At 36.6% G+C, this 19,689-nt stretch overlaps 1 protein-coding gene across 2 annotated transcripts in view; it reads right to left on the reverse strand.

The window, feature by feature from the left end:
• The window catches only part of adam12b (ADAM metallopeptidase domain 12b), a 137,845-nt gene that overhangs the window by 12,494 nt on the left and 105,662 nt on the right, over positions 1-19,689 (reverse strand). Inside the window, exons 13-20 of one of the 2 annotated variants that reach the window (XM_065288392.2) lie at positions 15,163-15,252; positions 11,057-11,252; positions 10,158-10,266; positions 8,860-9,058; positions 8,672-8,749; positions 3,507-3,615; positions 2,856-2,994; positions 1,378-1,489 (exon numbers count right to left, since the gene is read on the reverse strand). In XM_065288392.2, the coding sequence (XP_065144464.2) occupies positions 1,378-1,489; positions 2,856-2,994; positions 3,507-3,615; positions 8,672-8,749; positions 8,860-9,058; positions 10,158-10,266; positions 11,057-11,252; positions 15,163-15,252 (1,032 nt within the window). Of the gene's footprint in view, positions 1-1,377; positions 1,490-2,855; positions 3,043-3,506; positions 3,616-8,671; positions 8,750-8,859; positions 9,059-10,157; positions 10,267-11,056; positions 11,253-15,162; positions 15,253-19,689 lie in introns of both variants that reach the window. The other variant, XM_065288391.2, reaches the window with a different exon arrangement.

Here is a 19,689-nt window from a genome sequence, read left to right on the forward strand (position 1 = left end):
AACTCAAAAACAAAAAGTTAAACATATCACCTATCTTTAGAAAGCTGAAATTCTTGCGATTTGAATGATGTAAACCATTTTAAGATTTTATTTTTACAAAGTCCAATTTAGCAAAATTTACATTTAAACATTTGACAGATGGTTTTATCCAAAGCAATTTAGAGTGCATTCAAAGCATATGCATCTGACTGGGACTAGGATAAGCCTTGTCTTGCATAGGATCAACCCATGATCTTTGGACTATTAAAGGCGGGGTGCAAGATTTTGGAGAAACGCTTTGAAAAAGGGACTCAGGGCCGAGTACCAAAATACACTTGTAGCCAAGTAAGGGGCGTGTCTACTAACCGACATCGTTGCCTGGGTTGCGTATGTGTGTGGGGGGGTCTATCAAAAGAGTGTCCAGATTCTATTGGGGTAGGGGCGTGTTTGTTTAGGTGATTTCAAATGTCAACATTGGCTTTCAAAGAACATAGAGACAGAGCGCAGTTATGATAATTTGAAAACCACGCCCACCGGGGGTGAAAACAATCCAAACGTCTCCATTGACTTTGTATTGCGAGAGGCTGCCTTGTTGACATTTCTGGCTTATAACAAAAACAGAATAATGCCTAAAAGCTGCTGTGTGACAGGGTGTACAGATAACAAGCAACAAAAAAAAAAACAGAAATACGTTTTTATAAGCTGTCGAGCCTTAAACCCAGCCTTTAAGGAGAAAAAGTGGATCGCCGACTTCGTTTTCCTCTAGTTCTACTAATAGTAGTACAAAAGTTGCCTGTTTTCCACTTTTGTGTCTTTAAACGCTTGTTTTTTGGGGTCGACAGCTTATAAAAACTTATTTCTGTTTTTTTTGGCTTGTTAGCTGTACACCCTGTCACACAGCAGCTTTTAGGCATTATTCTGTTTTTGTTATAAGCCAGAAATGACAAGGAGGCAGCCTCTCACAATACAAAGTCAATGGAGACGGATGGATTGTCCCCCCCAGGTGGGTGTGGTTTTCAGGTTATGACATGTTGCGCTCTGTCTCTATGCACCCCACTTTTAACGAAATGCTGTAGCAACTAATCTACAGGAATTGCTGATTATAAACGCATTAAGGAAAAAGTGGCATGGCCTGCTGCCGATAGGAGTATTAATCGCTTATTTAGTGAACGTACCTATAGGTCATAGTTGAGGGAATAACAAATAACCTATACTGTTGTTTGGGCAGGAGGAGAGGTTGGAAAGGTGGTCAAGAATTGCATTTTGGATAAAGAAAATCAACTTATCCTGTGACTGATGCATTGTGGTAGACAAATGCAATTGTATACCCCTATATTTTAGGTAAAAGCATGGGAGGTATGTGTGCATGTATAAGTGATTATCACAGTGCTAACTTACATTGTTACTTCTGGAGTGTAGAGGTAATGAGAGGGGCTTGAGGTGCTGAGGTGAGACCTTGAAGATCGATTGAGTTTGTGGGCCGCTGGGTGCTTGCTTTCGCCCAACGGATCTGTAAAAGCATCTGATTAAAGTTGTGTTCGGGCGAATCATCATTAACACATGCATAATTGAAACTGATGAATGTTTATGTTCCATTACAGCTTTTAAAAAATGTTCAGTGTTTAAAGTCCACTGTGTAGGTTTTTAATGGCACCTAGCAGTGAATCGCAACCAACGGCTCAGTCCACAGCTCACCCCTCCCTTTCAAAACGCTACGGTAGCCGCCACAGGACAAACATGCCATTGTTAAGACAACGTAGTGACAAAACTTACTCTATAAAGCAGTTTGTTCATTTAGGGCTACTGTACAAACATCGCGTGAAATGGCGACTTCCATGTAAGAGGACCCGCGGTGTACGTAGATAAAAGCGGCTCATTCTAAGGTATTAAAACAATACAGTTCATTTTGTAAGGTCTTTATACACCACTGATACTATAGTTATGTATATTATATTTTATTTCTGTCAAGAGATCTTTCTAATGCTGCGTTCAGACCAGCCATGGTAGAGGCGCCAAGGGCGAGTGATTTCAATGTGAAGTCAATGTAAAGACGCGTCAATTGCGGCGCGAATGAGGCATTTAGCGCGGCGCAGTAGACGGGAATCAGCCTTGAGCATTGCCACGCAAACGCGCAAGTTGAAAACTTTGGTGGATAAAGCACAGCGTTAACCGATCAGGAGCTTGCTTTTGTAGTGACGTCATTATAGGAAGCGAGCAGAGTCGCAGAAGCCCCTCCCATGACGCGAATTTCCGCGTGAATGTCTCGATGACTAGAATTTCACAGGCGACTTTCACGCGTGAATGAAGCGAGTAAACTCAAAATGTTCAAGCGGCAAACTAGACGCGGTAGACGCGCATTTGACGCCTTAAACGCGGCTGGTGTGAACCCACGGTAAAAGTTACACAATGCACCTTTAAAGGAAAACACCACCGTTTTTCAATATTTGACTATGTTCTTACCTCAGCTTAGACAAATTAATACATACCTATCTTTATTTAATGCGAAGCACTTAATCTTTATAAAGCGTCATGAATGTTTTAGCATTTAGCCTAGCCTCATTCATTCCTTAGGATCCAAGCAGGGATGAATTTAGAAACCACCAAACACTTCAATGTTTTTCCTATTTAAAGACTGAGTAGTTACATGAGTAAGTATGGTGGCACAAAATAAAACATGGCGATAAGTTAATACGTTTCATATTTGGGTGATCCTTAAAATAAGGGCAATTCTGTTGAACCAAAAAATTTATTTTATGTGCGACGTTTGAAGACCTCCAGTTTGGAAAAGTACAACTAAAACTGAATGTCCTCAGTTGAAAATGAGTCCCGGATAATCCTGGATTACCCAAAAAAGTTCAGGGGAAAACTGACAGTACCTGAGCTTTTGAATCGCACTCTTCTTATTGATGCAGAACATCTGAAGCAGTGCCTTTCTCCTAAGGCACACGATCAGCCCCGTCGACAGCAAGCAGATGAGGGTGACCAGCGCGCCCACGACCACAGCGCTGCTGTCAGCTGTTGTCACATACGACAGCACGCACATTAATACACAAACTCGCACATCTGTTGTACAGCACGGCACAGAACGGCACAGAGAGGAGAAAGAAAGGGAGGCAGGTTAGCAAGATGAACCTCAGAAGTAGCTGATCTACATCCCTCTGTGCCTCTAGCTGCATTGCAGGTGGGGTACAGACATTTTTACAAGCTTTTTTCGAAATTCTTGAGTGCCCACGCTAAACAACAAATGAACACAATGGCTTCTCAGACTTCCAACAGTAAATCAATGAAGTGTTCTGTCAATGCCGTTATGCTTTTCCACAGAAAAATCGTTTAATGGGTTTTGCGAGTACACTTTACTTTCAGGTCACTTTACTCCTCTACCAGCGATGCAGCTCTCACAGAGGGGATGAATTCGTGGTTAGGCCTAAAGTAGTTTTCAGAAATCTACATGCGTTATCGTGAAACAGAGCAGAAAAATGTGTGAATTATTTCATGCTGTGTTAGTCAATCACTGTCAATCATTATACCAGCTTGTCTCATTGGTCCACTGTCCACGCTGCCGCCAAACCCCGCCCTGTCACAGAATGGAGGGGCCCAGTGAGCTTCACAATGACAGTTCTTCTTGTTGTTGCATTCCTGTAAAGATGAAGCAGTTGCTGTCAAGGACAAACATTATCAACACAACACACAGCCATTCATTTATTTCAAAATATTTATTTCTTCATTTAACTTTTCATTCAAAAAATAAATTTGTGTCGCATGATGCTATATACAGCGGGGAAAATAAGTATTTGACACATCAGCATTTTTATCAGTAAGTGGGCTATTGACACAAAATTTTCACCAGATGTAGCCATCAAGCCAACTATTGAATTCATACAAAGACATCAGAACATTTAAGTATACAAGTTGAGTCATAATAAATAAAGTGAAATGACACAGGGAATAAGTATTGAACACATGAAGATAATAAGGTGCAAAATGGCATAGAAGGCCATTGTTGTGTCATTGTGTTATTGATTGCATCAAAAGCCCACTTAGAAATCCCCTTACTGATAAAAAGGCAGAAGTGTCATATACTTTTCCCCACTGTATTTGCGTTCCGTTTTTTGCTTTACTATGGGACAGTTTCCCAGACAGGGATTAGACTAGTCCTAGACTTAAATAAATGTAAAAGCTGTCCAAAATGAAAACAACTTGCACTGACATATATCTTAAAATACATCAGTGGCGTTTGTTTTGCCTCAAAATCCACACAAGTAATGTTTTTAGTACTGTAAGACATGCTTGTTCAAACTATTGTAGTTATATTTCCTGATTAAACTACAGCCAAGTCTTGGCTTAAGATAATCCCTGTCCGGGAAACACATCTTAAAATCTTTTCCCATCATAAAATATGATTGAAGTTTTCAGTCACTCGTGTGCGCAGCATCCATGGATGCAGCGAGATATTGCGGTTGGTCTGATGCTTGCTGAAAAGAGACCATCAACATCACAAGCACACAGATGCTTTAGGTCGTAAGACTGTAATGAATAATAATTCATTCAATCAATTTGTTTTGCAGCACGATTCCAATAAGGAAATAAACCCTGGCCGGAAACATGTATCGTCGGATGTTTTTAAATCATACAATTGCACAGCCTACAGCCAAAGACAAAGAATTCATAAGCATTCATCACCAATGCTTAGCTGACACCGGTTCCCAATTTAGGATGCGTAACAAGAGGAAAGAAATAAAACATTACACGCTCACGCGTGTGTCCTGCAGGGCTGACAGAAGGTGCAGAAGGCTGTTAACATTCACGCCCCGGCACTTCGCTGGCAAAAGCGCGTGTGCATGTGAGCCAAAAGATGATGAATGGCACTTTAAATGGAACAGGGATGAATTAAATATGACTGCTATAACTTTATTGGTCCAACAAAGATTGATAGAACAGCAGGTACAAGTCACCCTGCACGTCGAGAGCATTTTGGCATAGGTGAATAGAGGCTTGATTTATTAAATATGCATATTATTATGCGTCAAGCTTTTGTGATAAGTCATGACTGACGCAAGGTTAGAATGAGATCTTATAGTATTTAATGCTGTGCTGTTCCTTGCTTATAACTGCTATTCAGTCTTGGCAATAATCAAATTGAGGTGAAGTTCTGTACACTTTCAAAACAGCTGCACTGTAATAAAATGGATCTTTGGTGGGCGGGGCTTACAGTAGAGGTGAATAATTAGCTGTTTTAGTCTAATGTCTTATGTCATATGCATGAATTAGCCTTATGTGCTTTTTTATTCCCCGCCAGTCTTTTTTTGAAAAGTTTCCCACAAGCATTTTTTTTTGATTTTCACAAAATGCCTTCCACTAAAATTGTCTTCTAAAAATATATTAAAATACAAATATATCAAATGAAAGCACAGACCCTCTCCTTTTAAACAAACAATATACAAACAAACAAACAAACAAAATGGGGAAAAAACTTTTCATCATATCTATAATTTTTTCTGTGCTTATAAACTCTTAAACATGGGTATTTTTTTTAAAAAAAAGTTGAAATAATTGCATTTTTGTGAGTGAATTTTGTTAAAGATCAGATTCAAAATGATTATCAAAACATACACGGAGTGTAAAATTAATAAATAATTTTTGCTTTAGTTTTTTTATAAATGGTGTAATCTAGTGGATAATTGTGGTATTAGATAACCATAAAAGGTCATCAGGAACATGTTTTTTCATGCAAATGTTTTCTTTTAATTGACGAGATAACTCGTCAGTGGTGGGGAAACAGTTAACACCCTTAGCTGTGCCAAAATCACAGTAACATATTAGCCTTTTAAAATAACGACAGTAGCAGGATTTCCATCCAAACGTAAATCAAATCTTTTCAAAATTTGCACCAAAAGAAAAACAAACAAATGCAATTTAGGTGCATTCCCATCAAGTTGTTTGAGTGAATGACAGTGGTATTGGTAACCTAATAACCAACAGTAAACAAGGTATGCATGGAAAATTGAGCCAGGACTGCATGTAGTCACGATTCAGCAAGTTATTGATCATTTATCAATAAGTCATATATTTAGGGTGACCATACGTGCCATTCCTCCCGGACATGTCCTGGCCAGCATTTTCGGGTCTTCCGGAAGTCATATTTGTCAACCACATACGTCATTGAGGTTTATTGTTTCAGGTTCTATTTCAGAAAAGCAACCGTTATATTTTAAGGTAAGAATGAAACTGCGATTGTATGTCTTATGTTTTTAACTGAAATGTGAGAACCTTGATGACGTTTGCGGCAACAAATACAAACTTTCGGAAGACCCACCCAAAATCATGGCCAGGACGCGTCCCGGAAGAATGGCACGTATGGCCACCCTAATTTATTAGCGGTGCAGCTTGTAATTGCCAAACTGAATGCTGTGCACAGAAGAAGGGATGCAGCATTTTTGATGCAGGCACTACACTGCAAAAAATTATTTTCTTACTTAGTATTTTTGTCTTGTTTTCAGTAGAAATATCTAAAAATTCTTAAATTAAGATGCTTTTCTTGCTGAGCAAAATGACCTAAGTAAATAAGTCTAAGTCACCCCATTGGCAGATAATTTTGCTTGTTTTAAGCACGAATTCACTTAAATTGTATATTTTTTTGTCTAAAAACTAGTATTATTTTCTTAGGTCATTTTGCTCATCAAGAAAATACATCTTGATTTAAGAATTTTTAGATATTTCTACTGAAAACAAGACAAAAATACTAAGTAAGAAAGACATTTTTTGCAGTGTAGCAGCAAGGACATTAAGACGACGTGGAGCCCCATATATGGTAAAGTAAAACATCACCTGATACATCTAGACGATCAGTCCCGTGGGTTTAATGTCCGCTACATCAGTTTCCATCTCCCATTATTCGCATTTACTCTTTTTCGCATACGTCAGAAACCAACTCAAGCAAGCGTGAAAACTTTTTGGAATTAAAGGTGCATTGTGTAACTTCTAGAAGGATCACTTGACAGAAATGCAATACATAACTATATTATCAGTGGTGTATAAAGATCTTACATAATAAACTGTTATGTGTTTATCACCTTAGAATGAGATGTTTTTTTCTTCATACACAATGGGTCCCCTTACATGGAAGTCGCTGCCTTGTTTCTACAATAGACCTAAATGGACAAACTGCCATATAGAGCGCGTTTTTGTCACTATCTTATTTTGTCTTGAACAACAACATGTTTGTCCTATGATGCCTACCGTAGATTCTCTATACGTTTTGGTGAACTGAGCTGTTGGTTGCAATTTACAATCTCACTGCTAGATTTGTGCACCTTTAAGGGATTTGTATTAGAAATTTGCCGTTTCCATCACTCGTTTTTAATGCAATATTTCAAAATGCACATAAAGTCATGGTGATAAAAACTTAGCTAGTGTAACCACCTTGGGGTGTGCATTTATTAAAAAAATGTTAAATGCTCTGGAATGCTTTATTCTGATTGGTGACATATTTCAGCCACCTGAACACTGCCTCATCCAGGTACTCTGAATCATTCTGAAAGGTGCATTTTAATACTTACAAATAGATTTAATATAAATATGCACAATTAATAAAATGTGTGACCCTGGAAAGCTTATTTATTCATATTTCAGATAATGTATAAATACATTTCAGAAAATTAACCATTATAACTGTTTTTGTGACCAGTTATAAGGGTTAATTTTCTGAAATGTATTTATACATTATCTAAAATATGAATAAATAAGCTTTCTATTGATGTATGGTTTGTTAGGATAGGACCATATTTGGTTGAGATACAACTATTTAAAAATCTAGAATCGAAATATAATGAGAAAATTGAAATATTGAGAAAATCAGCTTTAAAGTTGTCCAAATGAAGTCCATAGCAACACATATTACTAATGATAAATAATAGGCTTTATGCCCAGCTGCACTACTTCCTGAACTTCAGCCAGCTCCTTGTTTCCTGTCTTCCATTAATGGACAAACTGATTAATCCAGGTGTGTCTGATTATTGTTGTTGTGACTACTGAGGTCAGACACACCTGGATTAATCAGTTTGTCCAATAATGGCAGACAGGAAACAAGGAGCTGGCTGAAGTTCAGGAAGTAGTGCAGCTGGACATAAAGCCTATTATCTTATATATTTATATATTTTATATATTTATAGTAGGAAATTTACAAAATATATTTTGATCTTTTAACATGAATAACATGATCTTTATAATTTTTCACATTAAAACAATCAATAATTTTGACCCATACAATGTATTTTGGGCTATTGCTACAAATATACCCTTGCAACTTATGACTGGTTTTGTGGTCCAGGGTCACATAATTGTAATTGTATTTAAAAAGGATAAAACCGACGTTTGTTTTGTGTGATTTTGTTTGAACACGTCTTGGGGTTTGCATTTCTTACATATGAGATGAACAAATGAAATGTATCAAATCAATATTTTTGTGGCCATATATTTACTCATGTGGCAAGTAAGTAGCCTGGTAATAAGTAGGATAATGTACATCTAGCCAGTTGTTCTCGCAAAAAAAGAATGAGAATTTGGATCAGAGTCATGTTTTTTTTTCAGATATGCAGGAAAAATGTTTTTCCTATAGCTCAAATGGTAGAGCATTGCATTACCAGCGCAAATGTTGGATGTAATGTAAGTAAACCTTTGAAGGAAGTGAGCTTACCCCTTTTCCATTACACTTCCCCGAGCACTTGTGCACTCCAAACACACTGACGTTCTGACACTGTCTGTTTAAACAGATCTGTGATGATGAGAGAGAAACAAAGAGAACAGCAAAATAAAACATTTAATTAAAAAAATAACAAAAACTTTTTACAATCACCAACAAATCTTAGTTATAAAAATTTTTACCATGCCCTCAGCACATTTAGTGCCCGCCAATACCAGTCCCGGATCAGGCATATCGTCACCCAGGTACACGTGCGTTCCACGGCACAAAATTCGACCACCCTCTTGCAGAGGGATGTTGGTCTCTATGGAAACAGCATTGGTCCCAATAACCGGCCTGTTGGCACCCCCTTGGCACTGAATTTTTCCACACCTAGCATCTCTGTTTTAATTACACAAACAGTAAAATGAGTGAGCAGCAAGAATACGCGCTAAATGTTTTCACACTAAACAAATGTGTTACGATGACTGAAGCGTTGACTCATCTGGCAGAAAAGGAGATTGTATTGTCTTGAGGTAATCTTGCCTTTCACAATTTCTTAGGCATGTGAAGAACACAAAGTGTAATTAATTGTGACAGGCAAAACCACGGGCTGCCTCTCTCACTGAATGATAATGTCACGGGCTCTACAGAAATTAATAAAATGACGTCCATTACAAAATGTTTCATGGGACATCCCACAATAATTAGATGGAAAGTAAAATAAATGAATCTAGACAAGCAATATTTTTCATTTCCCACTCATTATTCTTTATAAACATCTTTTTGTTTCAGTCAGACTATATATTTTGTAAGTTTGTTATTCACTGGTGTTTGATTTCAATTAAGTGGGTTTCATTTGACGTTTTTGTTATCGGACGCACGTGCTGTGAAGCGATTACGCATCTGGTCAGAACTTTACTTCTGGTTTATGTTTCTTTAATGGTCTGACTAGTTGCTAAACTGAACTCTTGAATGAATACCATGTCGAAAGTAACAAATGTTTTGGTTTCCTAGGTAATCTACATGTTGTTTATTTTGCTTGTTATATAAATAAACTACTTTAAAGGACTTTGTTTATATTTATTCTTACCGGAGTTAAACGGAAGTTACGTGTTGACCACGAAAGCCATTTGTTTATGTTGTTACTGCTGAAACCGTCTATACATTGTATTTCATATTGCAGAAGTACTGAATAATTAGTAAAATTGCATTAAGGGGGGGTCACACTTAACTTTGAGCATGCAAATATTTTTTAATATCACATATCTCCACGTGATACGAATTAGCAGGTCACCGGACTTGAACTTTGGTACGCAGCGAAATATCTTCGCACAAGCTTGCGTTTTGTGTCTAACGCATTTGCTTGCAAATGAATGGAAATCAATAAAATGAAAAGTGCCCATTACTCAAATGTAAAAAACACGATCATTACAAGCTGACAAACAGATGTAGAGTGAAATTTAATTGAAATGTAAAACAACTAGTGTACTGACTGTACCTTGCATCACATTTAGCAAAAGAGCCTTTAGAGTCCTTCCCACAATTCCCATAGGGATCACCTGCCGAGTTTACTCTTTCAAAACAGATTCCCGGGGCGGGTTTTGCTCCTAGAAAGAAAGGATGCATATCCACACCGTCAGAGATGGAAATATGACAATATATGAGTTTGTGTATAAAGTGAAAACATGAAATTGTAACGTATTTCACGCTGTACTGCCTGAATCCTTCTGGTTGAGGGTACGATGCAACATATGTACTTTATAACAGCAATCATTGTGATCCAGTGCCACTTAAGCAGTCTGTTCAAATGCAGGCAGACTTAAACAGAAAGTTCTTACAAATAGAATTACAGTGTCAAAAATGTATGATTAATGAAGCGCATGACTGTTAACCTTACAATCTATCAATACGTCTGGCCTTTCTGTGCATTATTTACAAGTATACATTATAATAAAACAGTCTTTCATCAAAATGTTTCATCAAAATTGCCCCGCCTCCTCAATGACTTTTCATTTTGCATGATATCACCAAGGATGCTGAAGTTTTACCCAATGGTAACCAGCATGTGTTTTAGGAGAACACTGTATATTTTAATGTTTTCATAGTATCTCCATTGTGTTATGCAATGTTTTATTATTACAAACCAATTAATTCCCAAAGGATACATTCAGGTCCGCCTTACATTACTTCTAATTAAATCGTTTCATTTGTTTTAAAAACAAATGTCAAATATGTACACATTTGGCAGTTGTTTTAATACCAAGCAACTTTTATAAGGTTACTGTATAATTTTATCAGTATATGTGTTCCCTGGGGATCAAACCTAAAATCTTTTGCGCTGCTACGTGTAACGCAATGCTCTCCTATTGAGCTACAGAAAGCTGTTGTGGTACCAACCTGGTCCCCAGAGGGTGATGCACTGTTGCTCATGAGTCTGACAGATGCCATTGTAGCAGTAACCGTCCACATTGTGGCACGCATGCCCATCGTGCAGGTACACATTAGCGGGGCAGTGGGGGCTGGTGCCGGTGCAGAACTCGGGTAAGTCACAGGAATTACTGGCGTCTCTACACTGTGTTCCAGCTGGTTTTAGCTGCACACATACAGGAACAAAAAGAACAATGTCACGTAGGGATGATTCTAGTTAAAATAACGCAAAGAGAAAGATATTCTCAATTGCAATGCAGACACTGTGGGATACACCCAAAGCCATGCAGAGACAAGCTTTAATCAATTAAAAAGACTATTGAGTATAAAAAAAGAGATCTGGAGGGATCTCATTTCAGTTGTTTTTACCAAGTAAGGAAAGTTTACTAAAGGAATAGTTATGAAAGTTCTGTTATTTTCTCACTCTCGTGTACCGAATCAGTTTGCAGCGTTTATGTTAAAATGCTAAATGAAGGGAGAATTTCTTAATTTCTTATAATGACATAATAACACCAGTCCATACAGAGTTTTTTAAAGGTCCCTAGCTATTACTGGGGCAGTACCATTTCAAAAGTACACCTTTGTACCTAAAGTGTTCATAGTGTTGTACCTCAGCGGTACATATTAGTACCAAAGAGTGCATATTCGGTACTCACTGGTACATATTAGTACCAAAGAGTGCATATTAGTTCCTCACTGGTACATATTAGTACTAAAGAGTGCATATTAGTTCCTCACTGGTACATATTAGTACCAAAGAGTGCATATTAATTCCGCACAGGTACATATTAGTACCAAAGAGTGCATATTAGTTCCTCAGAGGTACATATTAGTACCAAAGAGTTAATTTATTACCTTAGAGGTACATATTAGTACCAAAATGTGCATATCAGTACCAAAGAGTGAATATTAGTTTTTCACAGGTACATAATAGCACCAAAGAGTGCATATTAATTCCACACAGGTACATATTAATAACAAAGAGTGCATATTATTTCCACACAGGTACATATTAGTACCAAAGAGTGCATATTAGTTTTTCACAGGTACATATTAGTACCAAAGAGTGCATATTAATTCCGCACAGGTACATATTAATAACAAAGAGTGCATATTAGTACCGCACATGTAAAAATTAGTACCAAAGAGTGCATATTAGTTCCGCACACACAGGTACATTTTAGTACCAAAGAGTGCATTTTAGTACCTCAGAGGTATTACAAAAAGAGTGCATATTAGTTCCAAAGAGTGCATATCAGTTCCTCACAGGTACATATTAGTACCAAAGAGTGCATATTAGTTCCTCACAGGTACATATTAGTACCAAAGAGTGCATTTAGTACCTTAGAGGTACATATTAGTACCAAATAGTGCATATCAGTACCAAATAGTGCATATAAGTTCATCAGAGGTACATATTAGTACCAAAGATTGCATATTAGTTCCTCGCAGGTATTAGTATCCAAAGAGTGCATATTAGTTCATCACAGGTACATATTAGTACCAAAGAGTGCATATTAGTTCCTCACAGGTACATATTAGTACCAAAGAGTGCATAGTTCCTTACAGGTACATATTAGTACCAAAGAGTGCATATTAGTTCATCACAGGTACATATTAGTACCAAAGAGTGCATATTAGTTTCTCAGAGGTACATATTAGTACCAACGAGTGCATATTAGTTCATCAGAGGTACATATTAGTACCAAAGAGTGCATATTAGTTCCTCACAGGTACATATTAGTATCAAAGAGTGCATTTAGTTCCTTAGAGGTACATATTAGTACCAAAGAGTGCATATCAGTACCAAATAGTGCATATAAGTTCATCAGAGGTACATATTAGTACCAAAGATTGCATATTAGTTCCTCACAGGTATTAGTATCCAAAGAGTGCATATTAGTTCCAAAGAGTGCATATTTTTACATCAGAGGTACATATTAGTACCAAAAAGTGCACATTAGTACCTCAAAGGGACATATTAGTACAAAAGAGTGCAAATTATTACCTTTCTGTATAGTATATAATAGGGGTGGTACGGTCCATGAAAAAAATCCGAACCGTTCGGTTCGCTTGTCTCGGTTCGGAGCGCGTGTGTACCGCACGGTTCAACGGTTCATGGCATGCGCAATGTAGTCTCATGCCCTGTATGTGACCTCAGATAGCGTGTTTCCCTTTCGCGCGAAAGAAGAGGTGACTGGTTTGGAGTATAAGTACTGCGGGTTATGTTACGTGTAGAAATGGCAAGTGGAAGAGAAAAGGAAGTCTGCCCGCAGTTGGAGGATGCGCCAGCGTCGTATAAGTTTGGTGTGTGGAAACATATTTTTATTTCATGTTACTTATGATGACAGCGGAAATAAAACAATAGATAGAACTGCAGTCTATGGGTTGAATGTGCTCCAACAGCCACAGGAGATCGCCTTCTCTCCGACCATTTATCTAATCTGAGGTACTGACAACAATGTTTTACGTCTTTTCATATTCAGCGCTATTTTTAGCCTTTCATTGATAAAATTAAAGCGGCTGATTTCCGCGTAGTTTCATTTTGCTAGCGTGTGAAAGTTGCGCGATCTTATTTCAGAAATTGCCCCTCAAAGTAATCAGAAGTGGTCAAAAGTGGACAAAAGAGACTTAAAGAGATTTTAATATTACAGGTGCAAAGGTTATGTTTCTCTCTCGTCCACATAAACTCTCTGCAGTATTAAAGCAGCCTCTCAGTGATAAATCTAAGAGCTACACTGAAGTTGGCATTTTAATAAATGCAAGTTATCTTTGTGTGCTAAAAATGCACATAAAGTTTATGTAGATGGCAATACACATTCTCTTTTTTGCCAATTAAATGAAAAGCATGTTGAAATCATCAATGTCTTCCCTCTTGCTCTATCAAAATCTCATCTGGCTTTCCTCAGAGATGGTCCAAAGTGCTTAAAGTCAAATTCAGTTTGTGCATGATTACATGATATAACTTTTTTTAATACTGTATCCTAAATTATGGATAATTAATACATTAATAAGATAATACATTTCTGGAGTGTTAAAAATTTAAAGAAAAAATAACAACAAGAACCGTACTGAACCGTGAACCGTGACCATAGAACCGTGATACGAACCGAACCGAGGGTTTTGTGAACCGTGCCACCCCTAGTATATAATATAGTATATACTGTATATATACTGAACTATTTTAAAGGGTACTGCCTCAGTGACAGTTTGGGGCAATTTCTTGCCCTTAATAAAATATCTCCAAAAAATCTTAGTGATTAATTTTTATACCATGCCCTCAGCACATTTAATGCACGCCAATACCAGTCCCGGATCAGGCCTATTGTTACCCAGGAACACATTCTGACAATGTATGACAAATGCACTGCATTCCGAGTCTTGAAGCCATACTATAATTTATTCAACAAAATAACCCAAATTTAAGCTGATACTAAAAAGATGCATCTCATTATTTGTTTTATATATTCAAACTTTTGTACCACTTTTGGTTGAAACATGAGTACAAACGTTGTTTGTTTAACCTGGCATGATGTGTCTAAGGGCGGATGTTTGATGAATGTTACAGCAACAGTAAAAGATTATCTGTATACAATCCTCAAACAAACCTTATGTTGCTTCAGACATATTTATAAATTGGAAAAGTCTTATGGGATACTTTCATTGTACTTTATAACCCCTGGTCATTATGCCCTGTTTTGTGTGTTTTTCCCCAATTCATCAAAATCACAAGTTTAAAAACACTATTATGAGTTATTACTGGATCTATGAGACAAGGTAAGCCCTTCTGATTTTAATGGCATTGTTTTACATGTATGCATGTTATGGGGTCCTTCCCTGGGGTACATCAGCAGAGCACAGTGCTCTGGTCTGGTTTCCATCCTCAGTAAGTGAAATGAGCACTGATTTATGTGTCTGGAGGTCTGAGAGGAAAGTGAGTGTCTATGTTTGGATCGTGAACACTGGTACATGTTGCACTTATTAATGGGGCAAAGAAAATGTGATTTGCATGCCTTTTTCATATGCAGACAGAGTGAATGAGCAAGAAATAGGGACAAAAAGATTTGGAAAAGTACCTGGCAGTCTTCACAGCATTGTCCATGAGCGCACACAGCATCTCCTTTGAGAGTGCAGGTTGTTGCGTTACAGCAGGGGTTCATGCACTCCTAAAGAACACAAGGAAGATTTTTATCAGAAATCTGGGTGCTAAATAAGATTTGCTGACATTTATAAGCTTTATGCATTTTGGCAATGCATTTAGCAACCTACAAAGCATTCAAGGTTACATGTTTAATATATATATATGTGTGTAGCATTGCACTATGATGTTTAACCTGTTGCATTAACAACAAGAGCACATACAATTTTGATTCTTCTGGAGCAATATGATTGTGGTATGAAAGTTAGAGTATCATGTTTCCAAAGATCTCAACCCATTCCACTTTTTACAGTGAAAGGATTAGTCAATCATAAATGAGGTCATTTACATAATTAAAGGTGTAGTTCACCTGAAAATGAAAATTCTGTCATTATCTACTCACCCTCAAATTGTTACAAACCTGTATAAATGTCTTTGTTCGCATAAGCACAAAGGACGTTTTAAGTTTTAACTGCAATTGGTGTTTTAAATGGGTTTTATTTTTAACTCATTTTCAAATGCTAGTTTTTTGTTTCATTAATCAGCAAATGACAGAAATATGTGGAAACATTTTCCTTTTGTGTAATGTTGGACAGAAAGAAAGGTACGTCCGTTTCTCGTTATGCATTGAAAACAACATTTCATCCTATCTATATATTTATTCTCTGCTTATAAACTCTTAAATATGGGTATTTTTCTTTAAAAATAATTTTTTTTGTCAAAAAGCTGAAATAATTGCATTTTTGTGAAGGAATTTTGTTAGAGATCAGATTCAGAACGATTATCAAAACATACACAGTTTAAAATTAGTAAATAACATTTTGGCTTCAGTTTTTTCATAAACTGGGCAAGTCTAGTGGAGAATCGCGGTATTGCAGATTAACATAAAAAATTAATCAGGAACACGTTTTTTTATGCAAATGTTTTCTCTTATTTGACGAGATAACTTGTCAATGGCGGGGAAAGAGTTAACTGAACAACTTTTCCAGCTGTACATTTAATTCATGAAGTGAGGAATGTGCAGTAATCTCTAATGTTAAATCGGATTGTTGACAGGCATTTCATAACTAATACATTTAATACAGATGCCTTAAAAGTAAAACAAGATGAGTATATTATGATTAAAAGAAAAAAACTAAACATTTGGTTGCTTGTCAATAGCATGGTTGAAGTACATTGCGGTTACTGTGACAGCCAAAATACATCAGCCTATATGTAATTTTAATAAAAACTTTAAATAAATTGTTGCTTATTTGTATTCGTTTAATGTTTTCAGTTGATAAGATATGCTTTTTAATAACTGAAATTTAACTTAACCATTACTACCAGAATCCAGAAAAATAAAAACGGAAAACACGGAAATTGAGAATAATTAAACGGAAAACACAGAATTAAAGAATAAATAAAATGGAATTTGGAAAAAATAAAAGGTATTTCATAGGGCCCTATATATGTTATGTTTTTGTATTGTGTGTTAACTCTATGTCTAAAAACAATTTTCTACCCCTGTGGAAATAGACAATAAATATATTTCTATTCTATTTCCATTCGTAATCAAGCAGGAAACAGAAGCACAATTGACTTCCATTGTAGGAAAACATAATACTATGGAAGTCAGTGCGGTAAGAAACATTGCTCAAAATATCTTCCTTGTGTTCATCAGAACAAAGAAATGTATACAGGCTTGTAACAACATGAGAGTGAGTAAATGACAAACTTTTATTTTTGGTGAACTATCCCTTTAAGTCTTAAAGGTACGGCAGCAAAAAAAATTGGGGGGCAGAAATAAGGTGGAAATTAGTTATTAAAAACAAACAATTGATTTAGTACAATGACTAACATTTCTTTTGGTGTAAGAAACATTTTCTTGCATTATAAATCGACTTTACTAAACAAAATAACATAGCACATACGATCCTTTATATTTAGGATTAGACAACTGGGCTAACCGAAAAACAATGTAAAGCAACAAAAAAGTCTAAAACTTCACCCGGTATGATCATTATATTGGATATTAGTTCCAGGTGTGGGTTTACTAGGAAATTCCCCTGTCAACCAGTTCTTTGCAATCCATGGTAACGAAAATATGTTTGGAAATGTTGCTGTAGGTTCGTGTGCGCCGACATGTCTGGTATAAATTAGCGGCCCATGCATTGTTCTGGGTTTTTAAATAAGATGTTACTTTCACAGACACTGAGCTCATGATATCAGTGGAACGAGCACGTATGTTAAAGCCAGTGACATCATCAATGACCCTATGTGGAAATGACGAGAATGTCAGAGTCCTAACACAATTGAAGGAAAGAAGACATTTATCTGAGAAAAGAAAGGAAGAGATAGAGAGAGAGAGATATTCAAAGTTTGAAAATAATTGGCATTGAAGTAGAAGAACATTATTCGTCTTTAAAGGTAGAAATGGTGCTCATTAAGACCTCAACCCTTAAAATTTTATTTCATACACCACTAATTCATGTCTTTTGAGATTTTTCTTTTATCTCCCTCATTTTCTCCCCCTCATTTCCTCTTTAAGAAAGTACTGGTATACTGGGAGAGGTGCTGAAGGGTTTGGTCGGTCCGCTGGCTGTAACTACCCCTCAGAGTAAGAGAAATCTCTTTACAGACCTGCTGCATTTTCCAAACTTCCAGTTGTCATCCTTCTACCCTTCCTGCTGCTCAGTTTTCTCTCTGTTCTGTACCCACCTTCCTGCTTTATTCCCCTGGTGAGATCACTGGAGTTTACAGGCCAGGGTGCCTCTCCAAAACACAAGCTTTTCCCAACGAAAGATCTTAGACTTTTAGGCCAATTTTTTGGCCTAATGTCTATACTGTCGTCACCATGCTATTACAATATGCTATAAACTACATTTAAAGTAAAACAAATGAGCTCTGCTAGATGCTTTCCCCTCTGGTATGAAGGCTTCTGAAGTATAATTCATTTTAGTGAACAGGTTCATTCAGATGCTTCACCAGTTCCAGAAGTGACTCACTAATTCATTTCACTTACACACTTTACATTTATGCATTTAGCAGATGTTTCTATCCAGTTGTGTGTAGGATATACGCAGCGTATTGATAGCATGGGGTATACACACTTCTGCTTTGAAGGGGACATTTCACAATACTTTATTAAGATGTATAATAAATCTTTGGTGTCACCAGAGTAAGTATGTGAAGTTTTAGCTCAAAATACCATATAGATAATTTATTATAGCATGTTAAAATTGCAACTATGTAGGTGTGAGCAAAAATGTGCTGTTTTGGGTGTGTCATTTAAAATGCAAATGAGCTGATCTCTGCACTAAATGGCAGTGTCGTGGTTTGGTAAGTGCAGATTAAGGGGTGGTATTATCCCCTTCTGACATCAAAGGGGGAGACAAATTTCAATGACCTATTTTTTTACATGCTTGCAGAGAATGGTTCACCAAAACTAAGTTGCTGAGTTAATCTTTTTCACATTTTCTAGCTGACACAAGCATTGGGGACCCAATTATATCATTTAAACAAGGAAAAAGTCATATTTTCATGATATGTCCCCCTTAAAAATTGGGGGCATAAATTAAGGCCATGTTTACATTAGACCATTTGCGTTTTAAAACGGCATTTTAAAATGAAAACGATCCTCGTTTATACTGGCATTTTAAAAAGAATCTTCATCCACACTATGCACCACCATAAACGCATGAAACATGACCAATCACATAACTGGCCATGCGCATAAAAGTGTAAAATAACTTATTACTCTAATAATAGCTTACCTTTGCGCGTTTACGCAGCCTAGGGGTGTGCGATATTGAAAAAAAGTCATACATGGGTCATTTGCTGGCAACTATAACAGACACTATTTTTGAACCTATAAAAATGTGTTTGGGAAAGTCTTATACTGTTCTAGCTCCCCCCTACAACATATTAATATGATTAATAGGTTAATTTTGCTTTTATAACTAAACAGAAAGGTCTTTATGATTTAAAAAGAAAGCATTCAAGTGAACAGTACTAAACAGTAGCGAACTTGAAGCAAAAATAAATTTTAGCAAATGCAAACTTCAATCAAACATAGTAAGAGGTGAAGTATTAATTTAGCCTACCAGAAATGCTTATTGCATTAATTTTTAAAAGTGTGCGAGGTCTGTGCACGTCCTCCGCTAGCAACACAGAAATAGCTATGCTCAAGCGCCTAAACCAGCATTATATTAATGACGTTGAGTTTATTGTTTTTATTAATTTATATTCACAAAACTTATCAACAAAACATCGATTAAAATTAAGAGACAAATTATCTGAAACGAAATTCATTTTAAAATAGCAAACAAAACTTACATTAAACTGGAAAATAATGTCTGACCCATTACAATTCTCTCTTCATATTGGCCTTTGCAACGCCTATATGGTGTTTAAAATTACAGTCTATCTTTCGTAAGCTAACTAAATTTAAACAAAACATAAACGCATTAAACCCAACAATACT

Source organism: Paramisgurnus dabryanus, chromosome 17 (genome assembly GCF_030506205.2).
Source record: "Paramisgurnus dabryanus chromosome 17, PD_genome_1.1, whole genome shotgun sequence".
NCBI lineage: Eukaryota > Metazoa > Chordata > Actinopteri > Cypriniformes > Cobitidae > Paramisgurnus > Paramisgurnus dabryanus.